Source organism: Argiope bruennichi, chromosome 5 (genome assembly GCF_947563725.1).
Source record: "Argiope bruennichi chromosome 5, qqArgBrue1.1, whole genome shotgun sequence".
Taxonomy (NCBI): Eukaryota; Metazoa; Arthropoda; class Arachnida; order Araneae; family Araneidae; genus Argiope; species Argiope bruennichi.
In genome coordinates this window covers 138,803,123-138,821,829 of record NC_079155.1, presented here as the reverse complement: position 1 = coordinate 138,821,829, position 18,707 = coordinate 138,803,123, and the positions used below count along the sequence as shown (strand labels likewise).

Here is an 18,707-nt window from a genome sequence, read left to right as displayed (position 1 = left end):
ATTTTATGCTGAATCTGAGAGATTTTTGTTGAATTATTGTTTGAGATATTACATAAATTATGAAAAATATTTTATAGTACATATAAGACTTAAATACCGATCGATTCTGTTTGCAATACTCATATTTGATAATAATAATCATAAATAAATAACAATAAAGATGATAAATAAAATAAAACGCTTGGTTTTATTAAAAAATATCTTTATATTAATTGCAATTTCATCATTTCCACTTTTAACTAAAGTTGAAGTTTTACCGGAAATGACAACACATTAGCAAAATATATATAGTAAATTGAACGAAACGATCTAAACAACAGTATAAGTTTGGTATGACTATCAAAATTTGAAGATTAAACATGTTTTGTTTGAGTGAGCGGTAATACTGGCGAACCGGCTGGTCGCCAAAGGCGGCTGGTATTTCATAAAGCACAATTTTAAAAGAACAATACAATAGATAGAAGAATTTTCTGCTCATGTGCGAGGTGCAGACATCCAAAAACTATAAATTGTGTATAGAGTTATTGTAGTATATTTCAGATATCGGAAATCAAATTAATGAAATATTCCGATGAAAATATATGAATTGTATAGACATTAATATAAAAAATTACCTTAAAAAAAGGGACTCCAGGTGTTAGGACTCAGATTTGAACCAAAGGCCCGCAAAAAATGTGAAAAACAAGGGCAAGCATACCACCCCACTATACTTCCTCAAAGCGATTAAATGATATATAACTTCTTTTTTCAGGATATATCTCCGACTAATATTTCACGGTATATATACCTAAAAGCGCAATGCATTGGATAGAAGGACATCCATAAATTATTAATTTTGTGTAAAATATTTTGTAATATATTTCACATGTTTGAAATGAAATACTGTGATGAAATTATTTGAATTGCATATATACATTAATATAAAAAATAACTAAAAAAAAGACGAGAAACTCGGAGCATAGGTATTCAGATTCAAACCGATATGAATGTAAGTATTAAACGTTGAAATCTAGACTGTGAACATTTTTTTTTTATTTTTATTTATGAGAAGAATTTATGGCTGTTTAAAATGTACATGTGAACTTGGTGTTTACATCCATATTAATTCCTTTCGATTCTTGGCTAAGGTTATATTTCTTTACGTCTTTTTAGAATCAAATGCCATAAAAAGCAAAGCCCCAAATATTTTTAAATAAAAATCTCAGTATATTATAGATATAATAATGGTTCCAACTAATCGAAAACTTTTATGTTTATATTTTGCACATTTATGATTTTTGCTTTGACTTCCAGAATTTTTTCAGGTGTCGTCCTCGTCATCTGACCGCGATTCAAAATGACGAGGTCCGTCCCAAAATAGCCTTAGTGTTGCTTCAAACGGGACGTTAATATAACTAACATAAACGTAACTAACCAGAATTTTGTATTGAAATTATTTTTCCCTTTATAAACTGATAAAATAGACTTTCAGTTTATAATTAGTTAGAACTTATTTATGCGATATTTTACAGTCTTATGAATTTTGCTTAAATGTTAATATATCTAGCAGTGAAAAGTAGAACACCTTCACCTTCATTTGCCAATTGGCAGCTGAAAGAAGTGAATCGAATTTTTATTGCAATGGAAAATCGAATTTCCCATAATATAAAATCCGAAGTAAAGAGTTTAAAGTCAGTGTGGTAAGATAAAAAATATGATTTCAAATAAATCATTACAATAAATATGTACATATTTAATAAATGATAGGCGATTTAATAAAAGAAGTAATAAAAGAATATTTAAATCATTTTTAAATTAATTTTAATATGGAAAATGAGCAATAGTAGTTCAATGAAACTTCAACCTAAACTGTACAATTTACATCCAATTAGTTCAAAGTTTTTAAAAATTCGATTCATTTTTTCCCCGACTCAAAATTTTATTCTCTTGCAATCACCAACTATAAAAAGAAAAATATGAAAGACTAAATAATTGTCAGTTTTCAAATCAAATTAGATTTATTTTAAAAATATATACATAAAAAATTTAAAAAAAAAAATCAAAGAAAAATACGAATTCTCAAAATTTTATTATATTTCTCGAGCATAAACAGGTTTTAAATAATTTCACTAGTATGTACTATCATTACACTAGTGCAATGAATTCTAGTGATTTTGATTTAAAAGGAAACGAATAAAATAATTTCTGGAATAAGATAGAAACCAGCAACGAGAAATTCTTATGAATGTCTATTCTTCCCGCCCTCCAAGATTCGAATCGATTCGGTCTTCTTCAAACGGCTCACGCACAATCTTCGATTCAGTATACGAATTTGTAAGAGTAGTCTAGCAAATATCAAAATTCTATAAAAGCAATTATTTTTGACAAATGACAAAAATATTTAGTAAGTAAACACAAAATGAATGCAAAATACATACTTTATTTGCAAGTTTGTGCAAAAACAGATGCTTTTCAAGATTGTTACAGTATAAATGCATTTGAATTCAGAACATATATCAAAGTAAATCAGATACTGCATGCAATAAGTTTAACAAGAAATTTAAACAATTTAGTAATAAAAAAAGCATTTTACATAGGATGATAGTTTAGTTACGAATTCTATTACTATAATATATGTATATGTCTTAAAAATCACATACATGTAAAATAAATAGTACAGTGAATTTTTAATTGGATTGTCAACGAATTTTTCGATGTATCATTCAATTTAGAATAAGAAAAAATTAAATATTGAATTCAATGATTTAGAAAGAAATAATTGCATTTAATACTTTTTGTTTGTTTTTTCCAAATTTAATATTTAGAATTCTAAATAATCAGTTGCTAAATTTTTCATTTCATTATTGAAAAAGGTAATCAAAAAGCAGCACTTGATTATGAGACATTCATGACATGCATTCACCATTTTTCTCAAAAAATATCTTTTACTTTCTCGTATCTCCCGTAAATTTTCCGGTGTCTAATAATTTTAATTCATATTATACATGTGACAGCATCAAGTATTGATTGTTGTGATCAGACACACTGATCAAATGTTTTCTAAGAATTAAAGGATATTTTGATTAGATGGTTAAACAATTATATAAAAAATTATTCTTCGTTTGTAGGTAAACGAATAATTATGTGAAATGAAAAGCTGAAATGCATTTTGGATTCAAAATTTCTTACTTAAAACTGGTATTAATATCACTCTTTAATTTCAAATAGAGTACGTCCCGTTTGAAGCAACACTAGACGGTTGGTTTGAAAATCTTTGTAAATGGACGCAAAGAATATACAATTCCGATTTATTATATCTTTAGAAAAAATATCAACATATTTCTGAACAGCGGTAATCGGAATTATACTAAATGAATGGTCACAAGACTAATTTTTTACATTTTTATCCGAGAGCAGTTAAATGCTATGAATGTTACATCATTGTGATGTAGAGATTAAAGAAAAGAGAACTCAGTTTTAAATTACAATCGCAGTAGTAAAGAATTTTCAAAATGGAAAATATTTTTTAAATACTAACATAAAAGATTTTATCAAAAAGCGCATATCTTGTTTCATGTGCGCCAACATATAACTGTTATGATTGCAGTATTTATTAGAAATATATTCTAAATTAATTAAAACAGTATAGATAATGTTGAGAAAGTATTCCCCACCCCTCGCCTTTCTTGACAACAGTATAGTAACCAAACATAAGAATATATATTACACATTTTTAGCATACAAAAATGCATTTTAGGATTTGCTTTGTGGCAAAAAATTCTTATTGAAAATTTCGAGTTCAGACCAGTAAACTGAAATTAAAAATGCAAAAAGTTTTTTTTTTTTATTTTGCTTAAGACCAGTACTTTAATGGTAAATTCTTGCAAAATACAAAATTCGATATAATAGCAGTAAACGTATAATTTTAAATTTCGCAATCAAAATAAATTCTTTAATTTGATGATTACGAAATGCATTATCGCAAAATGAAATTTCAGATATGAAAAAGGTAAGGAAACTGCTTTCGCAGTAATTGCTACTCGGTAAAAAGGAAGAAAAGAATTTTTATAAAATGTGTTGATAAGTTGTAAATGCAGACTCGAGGATTTTTCTGCTGAACGGTTAATCGGTTGACAACTTTAAAAACTGATTTAAAACCGTTTATTGACAGTTATTTTAAATAATCACATCAAGATGCATTCTCGGTAGTCAATTAACGACGATTTATATTTATTGTAAGAATTTATATACGACGATATACAAATTAGAATATTTTTAGAAATTTAGAATTTTTTTCGATGAGATTGTATCGTTGTTTAAAAGATTCATGTAAACTTGTAAAAAGCTCAACAATTCCTGGTTAAAGTCGTTGATTTTAATACAAATAAAGCATAATGGGGACAGTAAGAAGCAAAATTTCAGATTTTGTTTCGTAAAAAGTTCAATGCATCAGATGCAATTCCAATTCATTTAAAGCTTTTCTTTCTTTATCTTCAGATTTATAGCAATATTTTTCTTTTAATATACCGAAAAAATCGTTTTAAAAGTTCATATGATTTAGCTCTCATTTATTTCAATATGTAATGTCCTAAGGTCATCGTCTAATAATTTGACTATTAACCTAGAGTAGAACATATTTATGCAATGAAATTTATCGAATCTGCAATTTGAGAGGAGAGAAAGTTTTATTATTGCAATAGAAATTCGATTAACCCACAACATACAAATTGGAGACAAAATCTAAAAACTAATACTGAGAGGCAAGATTTTAAATGAAAACGGAAGATAGTTTACATAGTTAAATTGCAACCCATTTGAATATAGTAAATAGGAAACATTCGATCCATTTCCAGATAGATGTTAACAGATTGCGTACAGGTCACAAGATTTCTCGATTTTAGCTGACAGAATGTTGGGGCAGGATCACGAGATATCCCTTTTCGTGTTTTTTGGCTAAATAATGCATAACCAACCATAGGCAAATATTTCACAAATTAAGGACCGCAAAGAAGTCTTAAGACATACGTCTGGGACAGCACGTTTTTGGGTAAACTTGTACTTTCTAAAATCACTAACTTTGTTATATATGAAGCAATAACAGACGGGATATGCTATACGAGGAATCTCTAGAGTGGTCCGAAACGGATGGGACGCAAAACACGAGAAAATTCGAGAAGTGTCGTTAAAACAAGATACTGCGGCAAATCGTGCCGAACACCATGCACAAGGAAATATGCTTTACCAAATAACACACAAAAGTATTATTCAAGTCTGCGAAATAAATATTTGTTAAAATGTAAAAAATCTTATAAATATATGTATGAAATACAGAGTAATATTTAAGATTTATATAAATATAATACAAAATGCAAATTAAAAATGTGCATATATGCATCCTTTTTGCTTACCAAGCATGCTTTCTAGACCGTCCTAATATGTGCAGGGCCCTGGAAGCGCCGTACGTAATGTGTTAATATACAAAATGAGCAAAGATAGCGAGATAAATTGCACAGTTCACATCTAGCTCTGTCAGTTTTTAAAATGCGAATGATTTTGTCCCGAATTTAAAAATCAAAACTTTTCAATTGTGATCGGGAAAGAACACGCAATGAGTAAAACTTACCTTGAAATTCGAATGACGATGAATTAGAATTCAAGACTTTAAAAATTCCAGTTAATCAACTTCTGTATTTCTAGAGAATGACCCGTTTCTAATATCTTATATTTATGTTCCATTATATTTGAATTGAAACAATACGATTTCAGGAACAGGATAGAAACTAATAATTAGTAATACATCTTATGAATTTCTAATTTTAATTAGAATATATTCAGTATTGTTTTAGAGGACTTGGATGCATGTACAAATTTAAGTTTGCGAACGTGTGAGAGGAATAGTTTCTAAGAAGTATTGTCATTATTGCATTTTACAAGCCCGCTCACGAAGTGGAAGTATTAAATTATCAAAGCAATTAGAAAGGAGACAAGGCTATTTGGTAATTAAATACAAAATAGAATTCAAAATACACACTTTATTTGCATATTTAATATACAAAGAAATACAATTTACAATATTATTACAACATAACAAGTAGAACATAAATGAATGGAATTGAGAATTCGGTATACTCAACAAAATAAATTCGCTTTTTTTACTTTATGTAATAAGCATATGAAGAAAGTCAGTTTTTAAAGTGATTGATTTTAAAGCATTGATTTAACATAAAATTGATATACTTGAGTTTAAAAATTTAATGGAAGCACCGATTCTTAAAACAAAATTAAAGAAAATTAACATAATTTATTGTATACGGATAGAATTAATTTCAGTGGAAATTCATAAAACTTATTCTGATTTCTATTACACATTAAAAAGTGACAATTTGATATTTTATTAAATAATTTAAAAATGTTTTTAGAAGATCTATTGTTTTTTTAAAAGTCAAAGTCTCGTATTACTGAAGGAAAAAAAAAAGACAGTACTATAACATTCGTCGCATCCATTCGCTTTTTCTCAAGAAATCCGATATTTTATTGCATTAGGTTAGATTTAGAAATTTAAATTCCTTCTAATCATGAAAAAGCGTCATTTTTTCCTATAGGCATATTGATCACCATGGTGATCAGACACAGTGATCAAATGCTTTCTAAGAATCAAAGGATACTTTGATTGGCTGGCCGGCCGAACCAATCAAAGTATCCTTTATCAGCGGATGTACACATTTGCATCAAAATTAAAAACCGAATTAAGGTATATAGGACTCAAGATTTAGTATTTTAAATTTACTATTCATCTTACTATAAATACATTTTAAAAAAATAAGCTAGTAATAGTTAACAAGAATAAAATCGAATTAAAACGCAGCTGCAAATGGATGCAACGAATAAATGATTAATTTTAATATACCTTCTCAAACTACGGTAAAATTTCAGAAATATTAAAGTTAAATTTAAATTTAAATTAATGAGTATCGATACCATGTACTATTAAATTTGGATTTAGGAATCATTAATACTATAAATTTTATGTCATTTTCGGATGTAAAACTTAACGAGGAGCAAAAAAAAAAGAAAAAAAACTATTTTAAAATTACAGTTCCAACCATCAAACAAATTTAAAATTCAAGCATAAAATATAATTTTCAAAGCATAGAACCATTTCATGTGCAAAAACTCCAAGTTGCAGCTTAGCAATATATATTTAAAATATTTTCAGAGATTTCGGGGCCAACTACCGAAAATTAGCATAAAACATTTTTCCCTAATTAAGACCAGTATTTCAAAAAAGAATGTTCAGATAATTACGAGTTGCAAAATCCCTTCATATTAGAACTATACACAGATAATTATAGCAAATATATTCAGATATTTGATCACTTATTTCATCATCATCATTATAATATTAAGTTACTTTCTAGAAATCGACAATAATGAAATTAGTTACGAGATCATTAACATTCAGTACAAAATAAAAACAAATGACTACCATTTTTATAAAATTGTAGATAAATTGAGAAGTATATTACAAGCCCTTATGCTGATGTGAAGAAACTACAATGAATCGTTTCATAACAATAAAATTCAATTTTTCAAATTGTGTTACAGTAAGCGGTGATGAAAAGCAATCGTAACAAATCACCTCATAACATAAAGATGGATTATCCGTTGACAATAAGGGAGGAATGCATATGCAAATTTTTATTTCAAAAATTCGTTCTGTGGCAGTAAATTTTTAGTTTTGTTGGAAATTTGACTTATTTGATTTTCCTAGAAATCATCTATTACATTTTAATTTATCTACATGAAACATGTTTATCGATATCGATTGTCTCAGAATAGCTTGTTTCTCAAAGTACAAAGCAAGCACTACGTTTAAAGAAAATGAATGCAAACCAATATTTTAGTCGTTTTAAGTAGATATATGAAAATTTCAAACAATTTAGATGAAATATCGATTGATATGCCAAACATTTGTTTGGAATGATAATTACATGCACTTCAAGCTTTCCCAATTTTAAAAAAATATCCCCAAAAATGTAAAATTCATTGTCATAGCCTTAAAATGGGATCATGAAATACTTCAAAGATATATTGATATTTTCAAATAATTTGCCATTACATTAGTAATCACAATTTCACCACTATGCAAACTGATGATTTTTGATAGAAAATATACATTTTGGATTTGGTGTAACATTTATAATTTTACTAACCAACTACATTTGTCCGGAAATCAACATTTTAACTGTAGTGGCTCCGAATTCTAGTTTGCACTTGATAGAAGCTTCAGATACTGCATGTTGTGGCAGGATCACTTCGAACAAAACAAGTCAACATCTGAATCGGAATAGATTAGATCTGAAAAACAAGAAACCATTCAATGGCAGAATATACATGACAGTTTTACTCTTTAAATATGCATTGATAATTACAAACGAAGCTTATGATTTCACTATTAATAGAAGCGAGAATAGAAATCCTACTTCAAATGTAGATTTAAGTTTACCAATGGCTGATCTTTTGAAAATGAAACTTTATAGTGATTTATAGATTTTAAAATAATTAACTAAACAAGATCTTTCAGAAGCTGTGCATATATATATTCTCTAAGGATCAGAAGTGGAGCAAATAATGCTCAAATAGCATTAGCACAGTAGCCGCAGTTATTGGTTAGACTTCAGAATACCATATGTTATTTTGCCCTTTTCTAGAAACTGTCATAGAATCATTTAAACTGTCTCGGAACGAACGAATGAGTGCATAATGGAGAAAGAAACAAGGCTTGAAGCTTCGTTTGACAAACATGGACGTTTTCTTTCTTAAGGTTACAACCGAAGTTTTCTGGATTATCATTTAAATACTTTAAAAGGAAATGAAATTGGTGACCTTACTGATATTAGTATGTACCAGTTACTTCGATTAACAAAATATTGAAAATTATATGCATTTTAAATAAAAATTACAATGAATTTAGAGCGTTCCAAAAAATGAGTTTACTGGAGGTTGAAAGTGAGACGAAAAAAAATTACATGGAAACATCTTTTGCTCATCTGTCACAGGCGTATGTTTGAAAAAGTTTCTGTCCATGCAATATTTCCTTAGTATACACCATGAAGAAAGCCTTACCTAGGCCGATTACTTCGACAATTACGTTTAGAAGTTGATATCGTGAAATAAGTATATCAACTCTTTTCTTAGGTAAAACTACTGTAGATATTTCAATAATTATTTCCAGGAAATTATGGTTTATTTATCTTTAACTGCCACCGATATACTTTCTGGAGAAACCAAATAAAATGGTTATCGAGTGTCTCTCTGTGGTAGTTTTATTGTTATAATTCAGAAACTTACCATGCCTTTGAATTCCATGTACTTCGAACTCATCTGAAGGGAATATCCTCCCCGTATAAAGAACTGCTTTCTAGTGAAGACGTTTTTGGACCTTGAAAAGCGTATTATCGATGGTGATGACATACTTTTTAACCGGAAAAGTAGCATCAACGGCCATGAGTTGTCTGACAGAAGAATACCTAAAACAAATAGAAGTACATTGTTATGGTTCTCATTCGATAATCCAAGCCAATGATTGGAAATCATTTGATGGTGTGACAATTCGCACAACTTACCGATATTACTTCAATGACGTTCTTTCCAGGACATCTAGATACCTACTACACATATGTAGATACTTTATGGCTGGAACTGAAAGGGCATTCATTTAACTTAATAAATTTGGTCATTCTAGAAAGTTTACCACAAGCCATGCAGAGACAACAGAATTACCTAGAAGCATTTTTGTCCTGCGTAGATGCTGGAATCTAGTTTCAAACGGTTCCTGGCCATGGAGTATTTCCCTCATAACGAGGGTCACTGGGTGATTCCATTCTAAGACGTTCAATTACTTTGAATCCTATACTCAGAAACGCGTATGACAGGCGTTTGAATTCCGGTAATTCATTATGGTTAGTAGCCAATAGGGCTGCATCTGTTTCAATAAATATTTTAAGATAATTATGTTTCGCATCTCTTTGCAGCCTCCAGTAATTTAATTTCTAGATGAACCAATTAATGGTTTTCAAATTCCATGCCGTTTTGTTAATATAAATAGCGAACTTACTGCGCCCTTGAATTGTCTCATCACCTTCAACATCACCTGTAAGGAATACTTCCTCGCATCCAGCATATTTGGGGTGGACAATCAAGTGCATGGAACAGAAAGCAACACTACTGGTGGTTGACGTAGTGCCTTTATCAAGCAAAATGACATGGATATAGGCCATGTTGTACTGTCTGTCAATGCCTAGTGAAAAAAAATGTGTACATTTTTACAGCTATAATTACCATAGATATAATCACATGATTATATCCAACATTCATCACGATATGATAATTATAAATATCGTAACTCACCGATATTACTTCTGTACGAAAGAAAAAATTTCGTGGCCATCCAGATAGCTGCCATCCATATTTTCGTCAAGAGAAAAGGCGGTCGCTTTGCTTACAGGAGTTGGCCACTGTTTCAAGCGAACAGCATAAAAAGTGTTCTTTGCAGTGAACAGCTCCAACAACGGCAGGCGATTTTGTTAAATTGATGACTTCTATGACGTATTTCACTGATGAGTGAAAAGGCCAGTGAATTCAACAGAAACTTTCTAGTATTACAGATATTTGATTTAAACGTTTCCCACTGGATAGTCTTACACAAAAGACTTGTCAAATTTGCATTAAACATTCTGTTCATTTATAGAAGAGGGCACAAGAGAGCAACTGCCACTGTTTCCTCTGTCATATTAGACTGTACCATGTAAAATCCACATGATTATAGCATTTTCGTCGCTTAGAAACTACTCGAGTGGAATATTCAAAGATTATGAATATTTCTTCCACATTAAATGTGCAGATTTTAATGCATTTTAGAAAGTTTCCAATAGATAAAAACATTTGAGCGGGCAACTGTTAGTAATTTTTAAATTTTAAAAGGGAATGGACTACAGAGATTATTCCTCTTTTGTTTTTCTTTACAATAAACAAATTTGATTTCAGAAAAAACATCTTTGCCTTAACTCATTTCATATTTTTAAGTGTTATGAAGATAATTTTTTTATATACTTAAGTATAAAATGCAATACGAAATTTATCTGAATAATTTCAAGTAAGTTCAAAATAGCTTAATTTAGTACGATTTTTTTTTATCTCAAATGCTTAGTAGCTTAATTCAATTCTATTTCTGAAAGGTTTTTCCTAGCCTTATTCTAACCGATTACTGCCTTTAATTCATTCATTTTGATTCGAAGACAATTGCAATTCCTTCACATGAAGCTATTCAAACTTCCATTTCCGAATTGCGATATAGAACAAACTAAGTTATTTCTAGATAACTGAAGAGTAAGAATTCGTCTTCTTTATTCAGTAAAAATTATATGTATCACATTAGGATGTATAAATATTAGACACCGAATTGAACTAGGTATTTTTAATGAGATTCCAAATTGTTACATCAACTAGAGGAATAGTTAATGTACAGAAAGCCAAAAAAGAACGAGGCAGATTGGAGATTTTAATTCCAAAACCGGGAGAAAAAGTTCGTTTCAAGTACGAAATGTCAAATAATTGAGCCTCAGATACGGAGCTAATACTGCTTTTGATGGCAAAAACAGCTAATTGGAATTTGAAAGAAAATGGCAGCTTTTAATTACATTGAGATATTGATTCCCAATAAGCCGTCACTCACTCCAATCCCCCCTAAATGAGAATAAATGAATATTATTCAGAGAAATTGGATATTTTAAAAGTTCTATTAAATTAATATTTTAATTTAAGTATAATTACGAGTATAAATTTTTCTTTTTATCGGATTCCGTCATAGCAAAACTTTGGGTTTTCCGGGATTTATGTCACTGAAATATCAAATTTAATCTTAATATGAATTTTAATCTACTCTGCTCATTGGAAAGTTTGCATTAATATGGTATCCGCCAATTTTTTTCCCCTTACTATAAAGGAGATACTTCAGTTATTGATTAAAGTCATTACAAGTTATAATTGCTGACTTAAGCAAAGAGTTACTTATTAAAGATTATCTATTAATTAATTGTTCTATGTTTCCTCTGGTTTGAGATTCAAGGGAGGGAGAAACTCAGCATGAATATTTAGTAATGTATCCATCCGAAAAAATATAACTACCTATTGATGGGATTTAAATACAAAATAATTTAAAATTACGAATTAAATTCTTACATATTAAACCTCGTTCACTTCAATTTCCTAAACATTTTTCAATAATTTTCTTACTTCAAAACGTTTTAAACTCGCCGCTTATATTATATTATATTCCTAATTCCTATTAAAATATTGGCCACGAAGGTGAAACTAAGCCACCCCAAATGATTAGAAGTATCAAATCCTTGCACAGTACGCAAATGCCACAACTCACACATACACAACCCACACCGTCACCCCTAAAACCACAACTCACACATACACAACCCACACCGTCACCCCTAAAACCACAACTCACACATACACAACCCACACCGTCACCCCGAAAACCACAACTCACACATACACAACCCACACCGTCACCCCTAAAACCACAACTCACACATACACAACCCACACCGTCACCCCTAAAACCACAACTCACACATACAATACCCACACCGTCACCCCTAAAACCACAACTCACACATACAATACCCACACCGTCACCCCTAAAACCACAACTCACACATACACAACCCACACCGTCACCCCTAAAACCACAACTCACACATACACAACCCACACCGTCACCCCTAAAACCACAACTCACACATACACAACCCACACCGTCACCCCTAAAACCACAACTCACACATACACAACCCACACCTCCAACGCCACCCAGAGACCTACACTTTCACATACACAACCCACACCTCCAACGCCACCCAGAGACCTACACTTTCACATACACAACCCACACCTCCAACGCCACCCAGAGACCCACACTTTCACATACACAACCCACACCTCCAACGCCACCCAGAGACCCACACTTTCACATACACAACCCACACCTCCAACGCCACCAAGACACCCACACTTTCACTAACATAACCCACACCTCCAACGCCACCCAGAGACCCACACTTTCACAAACATAACCCACACCTCCAACGCCACCCCGATACTCAAACTTTTACACCTTACCCACGCAGCCAGTTCCACTTTAAGTTTCTGATGTTCGCAAATATTATCTACATAACCCAAACCATGATACAGTCAACAATTGTCTCTCAACCCCCGCTAACACTTCCAATTCCCAATTTTCAACATTGCGTAACAATACGCGATAACTCGACGAGTTAGCCATGAAGGCAATCGTTTCTTTTCCCATAAACCCATGGCGAAATAATTTATCACGTATTCATATTGGCTATTTCCACACTCCCCTATGCCATCACTTCATTCACGGCCTAATGTGACCTTGCACTGTTTCGACTAAATACATGACGACTCCCAAAACGAAATATTAATTCCATTCCGTACATCACGCCCATGCTTAAGATGAGACGCGATGTCATTCACAATGCACATTACTTCTCAATATTCTCATTTACATAATGCATTTTAACCTCAGAATAAAATGCACGTCAGTACCCCCGTTGCGTCCAGCCATGCATCGCGGAAACGACTTTTTTGAAATTAACAAACCTAATTTTAAAAATACTAAACCCGGCGAATTTATGCTAGTTATGATGAGCGAAACGGTGAATTAAAGCAGGAAAACAGATTAAATAAGACGTGCGGTTTGCTCAAAAGCATTATTCTAAATTCCATGCAAATATTACCTATATTCTGCACTGCTTTCATCGATTCATGATTTTAAACATCATTTTCCTCAAAATTCGGTATGAAACTGTCAAAAATGGACATCTAGTAATTTTCGATCATGTCTCGAAATAATTCGATTCATTACAATCAAAATATATTAAGAATTAAACTTTCGATAAAATGCCATCTGTATAGAATACATGAAATGATTCTTAAGTTTAAAAATAGATATTTGTAAGTATAAATCTGGAGTTAGACGTACTGCATTACCACTAATGTTTTCCTTGCATTTCTTCAGCTTACTGTTTCAAATTTGCAATCTCAATATAAGATTTTTGTATTTCTTATATTAGATGGATACAAAACTAAATGTAATTTCCCAAATTTTAATTAATAAATTTTAAGACTTCATTTAATATGACTCGCTTCACGCCGAAAACGTTAAAATAAACCTCCACTGAAATTTTATAATACATTTCATGTAATAACATGCGGGAGAATTTGCGATTTGATTAAATAAAGGTAAAGCAATAAGAATACCATTATGGGAAGGATGCAAACAAAATGCATGACTACCAACTACGCTTATACAATTTAGATTTACTATATTAATATAAACCTACACGAACAACGAAATAAGTAGGAATTGACCAATGACACAAACTTCTAATAAAAGGCAATTTAAAGATTTTTTTATGTATAACTTGGATTGGACAACTGAAGAAAACCTAAATATAAGCAAATTCTTTCAAAAAGCAACAGAATGTTTAAGATAACGACCGGGAATTTAAGTGTGCACTATAGGTTCCACTTATGAATCAGCGACTAGCACTTTTCACGTTTTTAAAATGTAAAAATCCTTACACTTTTAACATGAATTACAAAATAACGCATTTAACTCCTATAAAAAGGCTAGTGACATTAGAATTTCAATAATTTTTGTATTCCCCTGCCATCACATAGAACAGAAATTCGATTTATCACTCATTCATTTAAAAAAATTAGGTCATTCTGAAAACTACTCAAAGTTAAAAAGTCTTTTATTTAACATTTTCATCATCCAGAAAAATTCTTTTCATCGTGCACAAATTTATCTCGATCTGTCTGATTGTATTCAGCACTTACTCACTTCTCTATAGTATATCTAGGAAATTCCATAACCAATAGAGCAGAAAACTAGTACGCCTTGGTGTTTGGAATTTTAATATTTGAACAAACAATTTATTCCTTTTCTTATAAAACCTTGTTTTCGACAAAAATTCTTCGACACGAACAAATATCAACTATAAGATTTTTATTCTCAACATCCAGATGCGGCTCTTGATTAAGTAGTTAAACTTGTTTTAACAATAAAAGTCTCCTTTTTAAGAATTTAATTTTTACTACACAATCCGAGATTTGCTATATCATAATTCTTAAGCAGAAGTTCGAATAACAGCATGTAATCACCGAAACTAACGTTTTAACGTACTGAAAGAAGTGGAAGCTGTATTATGAAGAAACCAAAGGAATTGTCAACAAGTTCAATGAAACATTTGATATTAGTTAGAAATATCTCGACACGAAACTGTATAGGGAGTTAAATGAAAGATTTTGGACAATCAATATTTAGAATAGAGCTGATCTCCAAATTATCAATCATGAAAATTATTGGAATAATTGAATTGTAGTTTGAGTATTTTGGAAAATTCACCTGAACGATTTTAATGCATATCGTATCGGAAAGATATTCAACTTTTATTTTTAATTCAATGGGATTGCATTTATTGCCTGGTTATTCATGATTTGCGATCTATTACTCATCTTTGAAAAGGGATTCGATTGCTTCGTATGCCAAATTGTCTTTTGTGTTTTAAAAATGTTTTGAGCGATTTGTAAAAACCTTGGAAGGCATTAAAATCCAATCCTCGAGTATTCTGAAAGAGTGGAAAAGAAATATATAATCTCCGAATTTTCCACACAAGTAACCGCTAAGAGGCTAGGATGCCACAATTATGTAGACATACCTGGTTAGTCCAATAGAGTGGGAAAATCCAAAAGAAAATATAGTCCTCCGTCATCCAAGCATGGTGTGGTGTGATTATTAAGATCAGGCGCTCTCCTCAAACCTACTTGAAACCCAGTGTTGGATATTTAATCCAGAAATTGGAAGAATGACACTTGGAGCGAAGATAGTTTCAGTATAGACAGCATACGGACGCAAATGTCGCTTTGGAATCTAAATTCTTTGTGAAACGAGCTGAAAGAGAAATTGTGGTTATTTTTATCTCTAATTATAAATAATTATATAAAGAAATGCCTTTTTCATTTCTTTTCGAAGTGGAAGACATCTTGTATCTTACAGATTTGTATAGACAAGTGTTTCGTTCTACAAGTATATTGCATTCCGAATAAGATTCCCTCAGCGAATTATGCTCGTTAAACATGGTTCCATTGTATCTCAATCTAAACCTAAATCAATGTTAAAATTTTTAAAAAAATTCTACAGGAGTCTTTATATAGACTTGAAATCAATGGCAAACATAACAGAATGAATGAACAATGTTTTTATAACAAAAAACAGCTTTGGCTAAGCTGCGCCATACAATGATACACCATCTGCATCGTAAACGTAATAGCATATCAGACAAATATATGAACGTCTCGTTGCATAACAGAACATATAAGCTTATTCAACATTCCAAGACGTGTTAAAGCCTTCTGCTATTATTAACATTCGGATAAGAAAAGGAGAATACCTTATTCAGCTTGCATTGACATAACAAAAAAGATTATCAAACAAATACGTTTTACGTTTCTTAACACTGGCATGGTTTTCCAAGGGCTTTTGCCTTGATGAGTTTATTATACAATAAATATATGTTGGAATATTTACAATAGGTGGTGTATAATCATATTTTTATTAGTTTATTTCATTAGAATTACCAATAATCCCAGTGGCTTTGAAAGTGTTTGCAAAATGTTTTGATAATGAAACATTAATTTCTCCCAGTAAAAGCCTGCTAAGAAAACCACGCCAAAAAACTATAATTGTGCTACGATTTTGCAAAATGTGTTATCAAAGCAACAAGCAAAGTTAAAACGTTCTGCATGAAAAATTCAAAGCAAGAAGGAGCAATTGAAAAAACTGTGGACCCAAATTTCAATATAAACAGAGTTACTTTTATATGCTTCATACTGTATTAGTTTCTTCCACACCATTGTAGCAAAAATGATAAAAGTTTTTAAGTATTGACATTTGTTCAAATGATGCATTTCAAAAATTTCGGCTCGTCATCACAGATAGTCCAATAACATTCGAAGTTCTATTAAAAGCATTAATATGGTTGCTAGAAATAGACCCGAAATTCATGTCCTGTATTACTAAATTTCAAGAAATTTTCCTATTTTTGGGTTAGTTGATTTTCTTTATATTACACAGTGCAAAGATTCTCATTACACAAGGAATGCAACGCTCTTCGGACATATCTTTGGACCTAAAGCTATCAAATTTGGCAAACAGCGACGTCTGGAGGAGTGTCATTCACCGAAAAAAATTCACTTTTTCGAAATTTTAGCTTTTTAATTAAAAAATTAAACTCATTGCAAAATTTCATTTCTAGTAATAGATAATTTTCCTCTACAATTCTGGAACATACAACAAAGAAACCAATTTTCTAAGAATTTAAAAGTCAACTTTTCACTGATACCAATTTTATTTCTATGCATTTAGTTTTCGGCAGATTTAATTTTAAAAAATAGTGACAACACTTATAACTTGAATAAAATTCCATTTGTTTAGTTGCCTATTTCAATAGCATGCTTTAGCTAATGTAAAGCTGTAATTTTAAAGAGTGAAATTTTATACATTAATTCCAAAATACAACTTCTATTTCTAATAAAGAACAAAGATTCAGACTTTTAATTTTCCTACAAATCGAACGACTGTAAACTTCCTTTCCAGAGAGCACTGCCTAATGAAACTAGCACTAGACCAAGACGATTGAAGCCTAAAATGCTATGCTATTACGAAATAAAAATGCAACGTCATTTTTTCTCCAAGTTTAATATTAATAGTGATACATAATAAATAGTTTTACATTCATTTCAAAAGACAATCTGGAATGGAATTTTCTGCTAATAATAAACACAAAAATTTCCATTATAAAGAGAAGGTAAAACAATTCTGAAAATTAAAAATATGTTCTCAAATATGAAAATTAAATCGTCAAATCTAAGAAGAATTTTTTAACATATAAATTATAAAATATTAAAGATAAGCTTCTTCGGAAAAAAAATTATAAACTAATATTTCAGTATAACAATTCTTTGCATCTTCAAGAGATAAAAACAAATCTACTAATCTTCCATTAATATATTTACGCATACTAAAAAAAAAAAAAAAAAAAAAAAAAAAAAAAAAAAAACGCAACTTACCCATTATTATTCAACTCTGTATCAATGATGAGCAATTCTTGAAAAGGTGAAACTAAAGACATGGAGAACCCATTCACAAGAAACAATGATAGTTAATAAAATGTATAGAGTTAAGCTATATTCAAGACAACTACATAGTTCATAATATTTTGTAAAGGAAACCTAACGTGGAGTGCAAGCAATAGTAATAGGAAAACCGATTAATCATTTGAGTTTTTATAGATTCACCAGAATCTAGAAACTTCTTATAATTTTTTCTCTTCTTCCAAAGATTTGTACTCAGCAAATCACCTTAAGAAAAGATTAGAAATTTTTTTACCCAAATTCGAACCCGAAATAATTATTGGGATAAATTGAGAAATAAATCTGCTGACTTTCATAAAAAATTAGCCTGTCATTCAGCAAATATCAGTGATTACTTAATATGTTATAAGCGGTGTTTTCATGTAAGGAACAACAAAAAGTGATGGCTCCATTTCATAGGCGTCAGTGCA

At 30.6% G+C, this 18,707-nt stretch overlaps 1 protein-coding gene across 3 annotated transcripts; it reads right to left on the bottom strand.

The window, feature by feature from the left end:
- Positions 1-8,033: 8,033 nt before the first annotated feature.
- On the bottom strand, positions 8,034-18,399 carry LOC129969544 (uncharacterized). 3 transcript variants are annotated; one of them, XM_056084161.1, is made up of 6 exons: positions 18,214-18,399; positions 15,804-16,036; positions 10,390-10,595; positions 10,097-10,279; positions 9,331-9,509; positions 8,034-8,337 (listed from the first exon to the last, which is right to left on the bottom strand). In XM_056084161.1, the coding sequence occupies exons 3-6, from the start codon at positions 10,442-10,444 to the stop codon at positions 8,332-8,334; spliced, it is 423 nt and encodes a 140-aa protein (XP_055940136.1). In that variant the 5' UTR covers positions 10,445-10,595; positions 15,804-16,036; positions 18,214-18,399; the 3' UTR covers positions 8,034-8,331. The 3 variants fall into 3 exon arrangements, 2 of the variants coding, with proteins under 2 accessions (XP_055940136.1, XP_055940137.1); XR_008784534.1 differs by lacking the exons at positions 15,804-16,036; positions 18,214-18,399 and having other exon boundaries at positions 9,606-10,279; positions 10,390-12,457; XM_056084162.1 differs by lacking the exons at positions 15,804-16,036; positions 18,214-18,399 and having other exon boundaries at positions 10,390-12,457.
- Between the last annotated feature and the right edge of the window lie 308 nt (positions 18,400-18,707).

What these genes read in the sequence shown, in the direction of transcription:
- LOC129969544 (XM_056084161.1), bottom strand. Translation starts at nt 10,444, where the DNA reads ATGGCAGCTATCTGGATGGCCACGAAATTTTTTCTTTCGTACAGAAGT. An exon ending in TTCGTACAGAAGTAATATCG is followed by an intron (nt 10,280 to 10,389) that starts GTGAGTTACGAT and finishes TTTTTTCACTAG; the next exon opens with GCATTGACAGACAGTACAAC. An exon ending in TGAGACAATTCAAGGGCGCA is followed by an intron (nt 9,510 to 10,096) that starts GTAAGTTCGCTA and finishes TATTTGTTTTAG; the next exon opens with GTATTCTTCTGTCAGACAAC.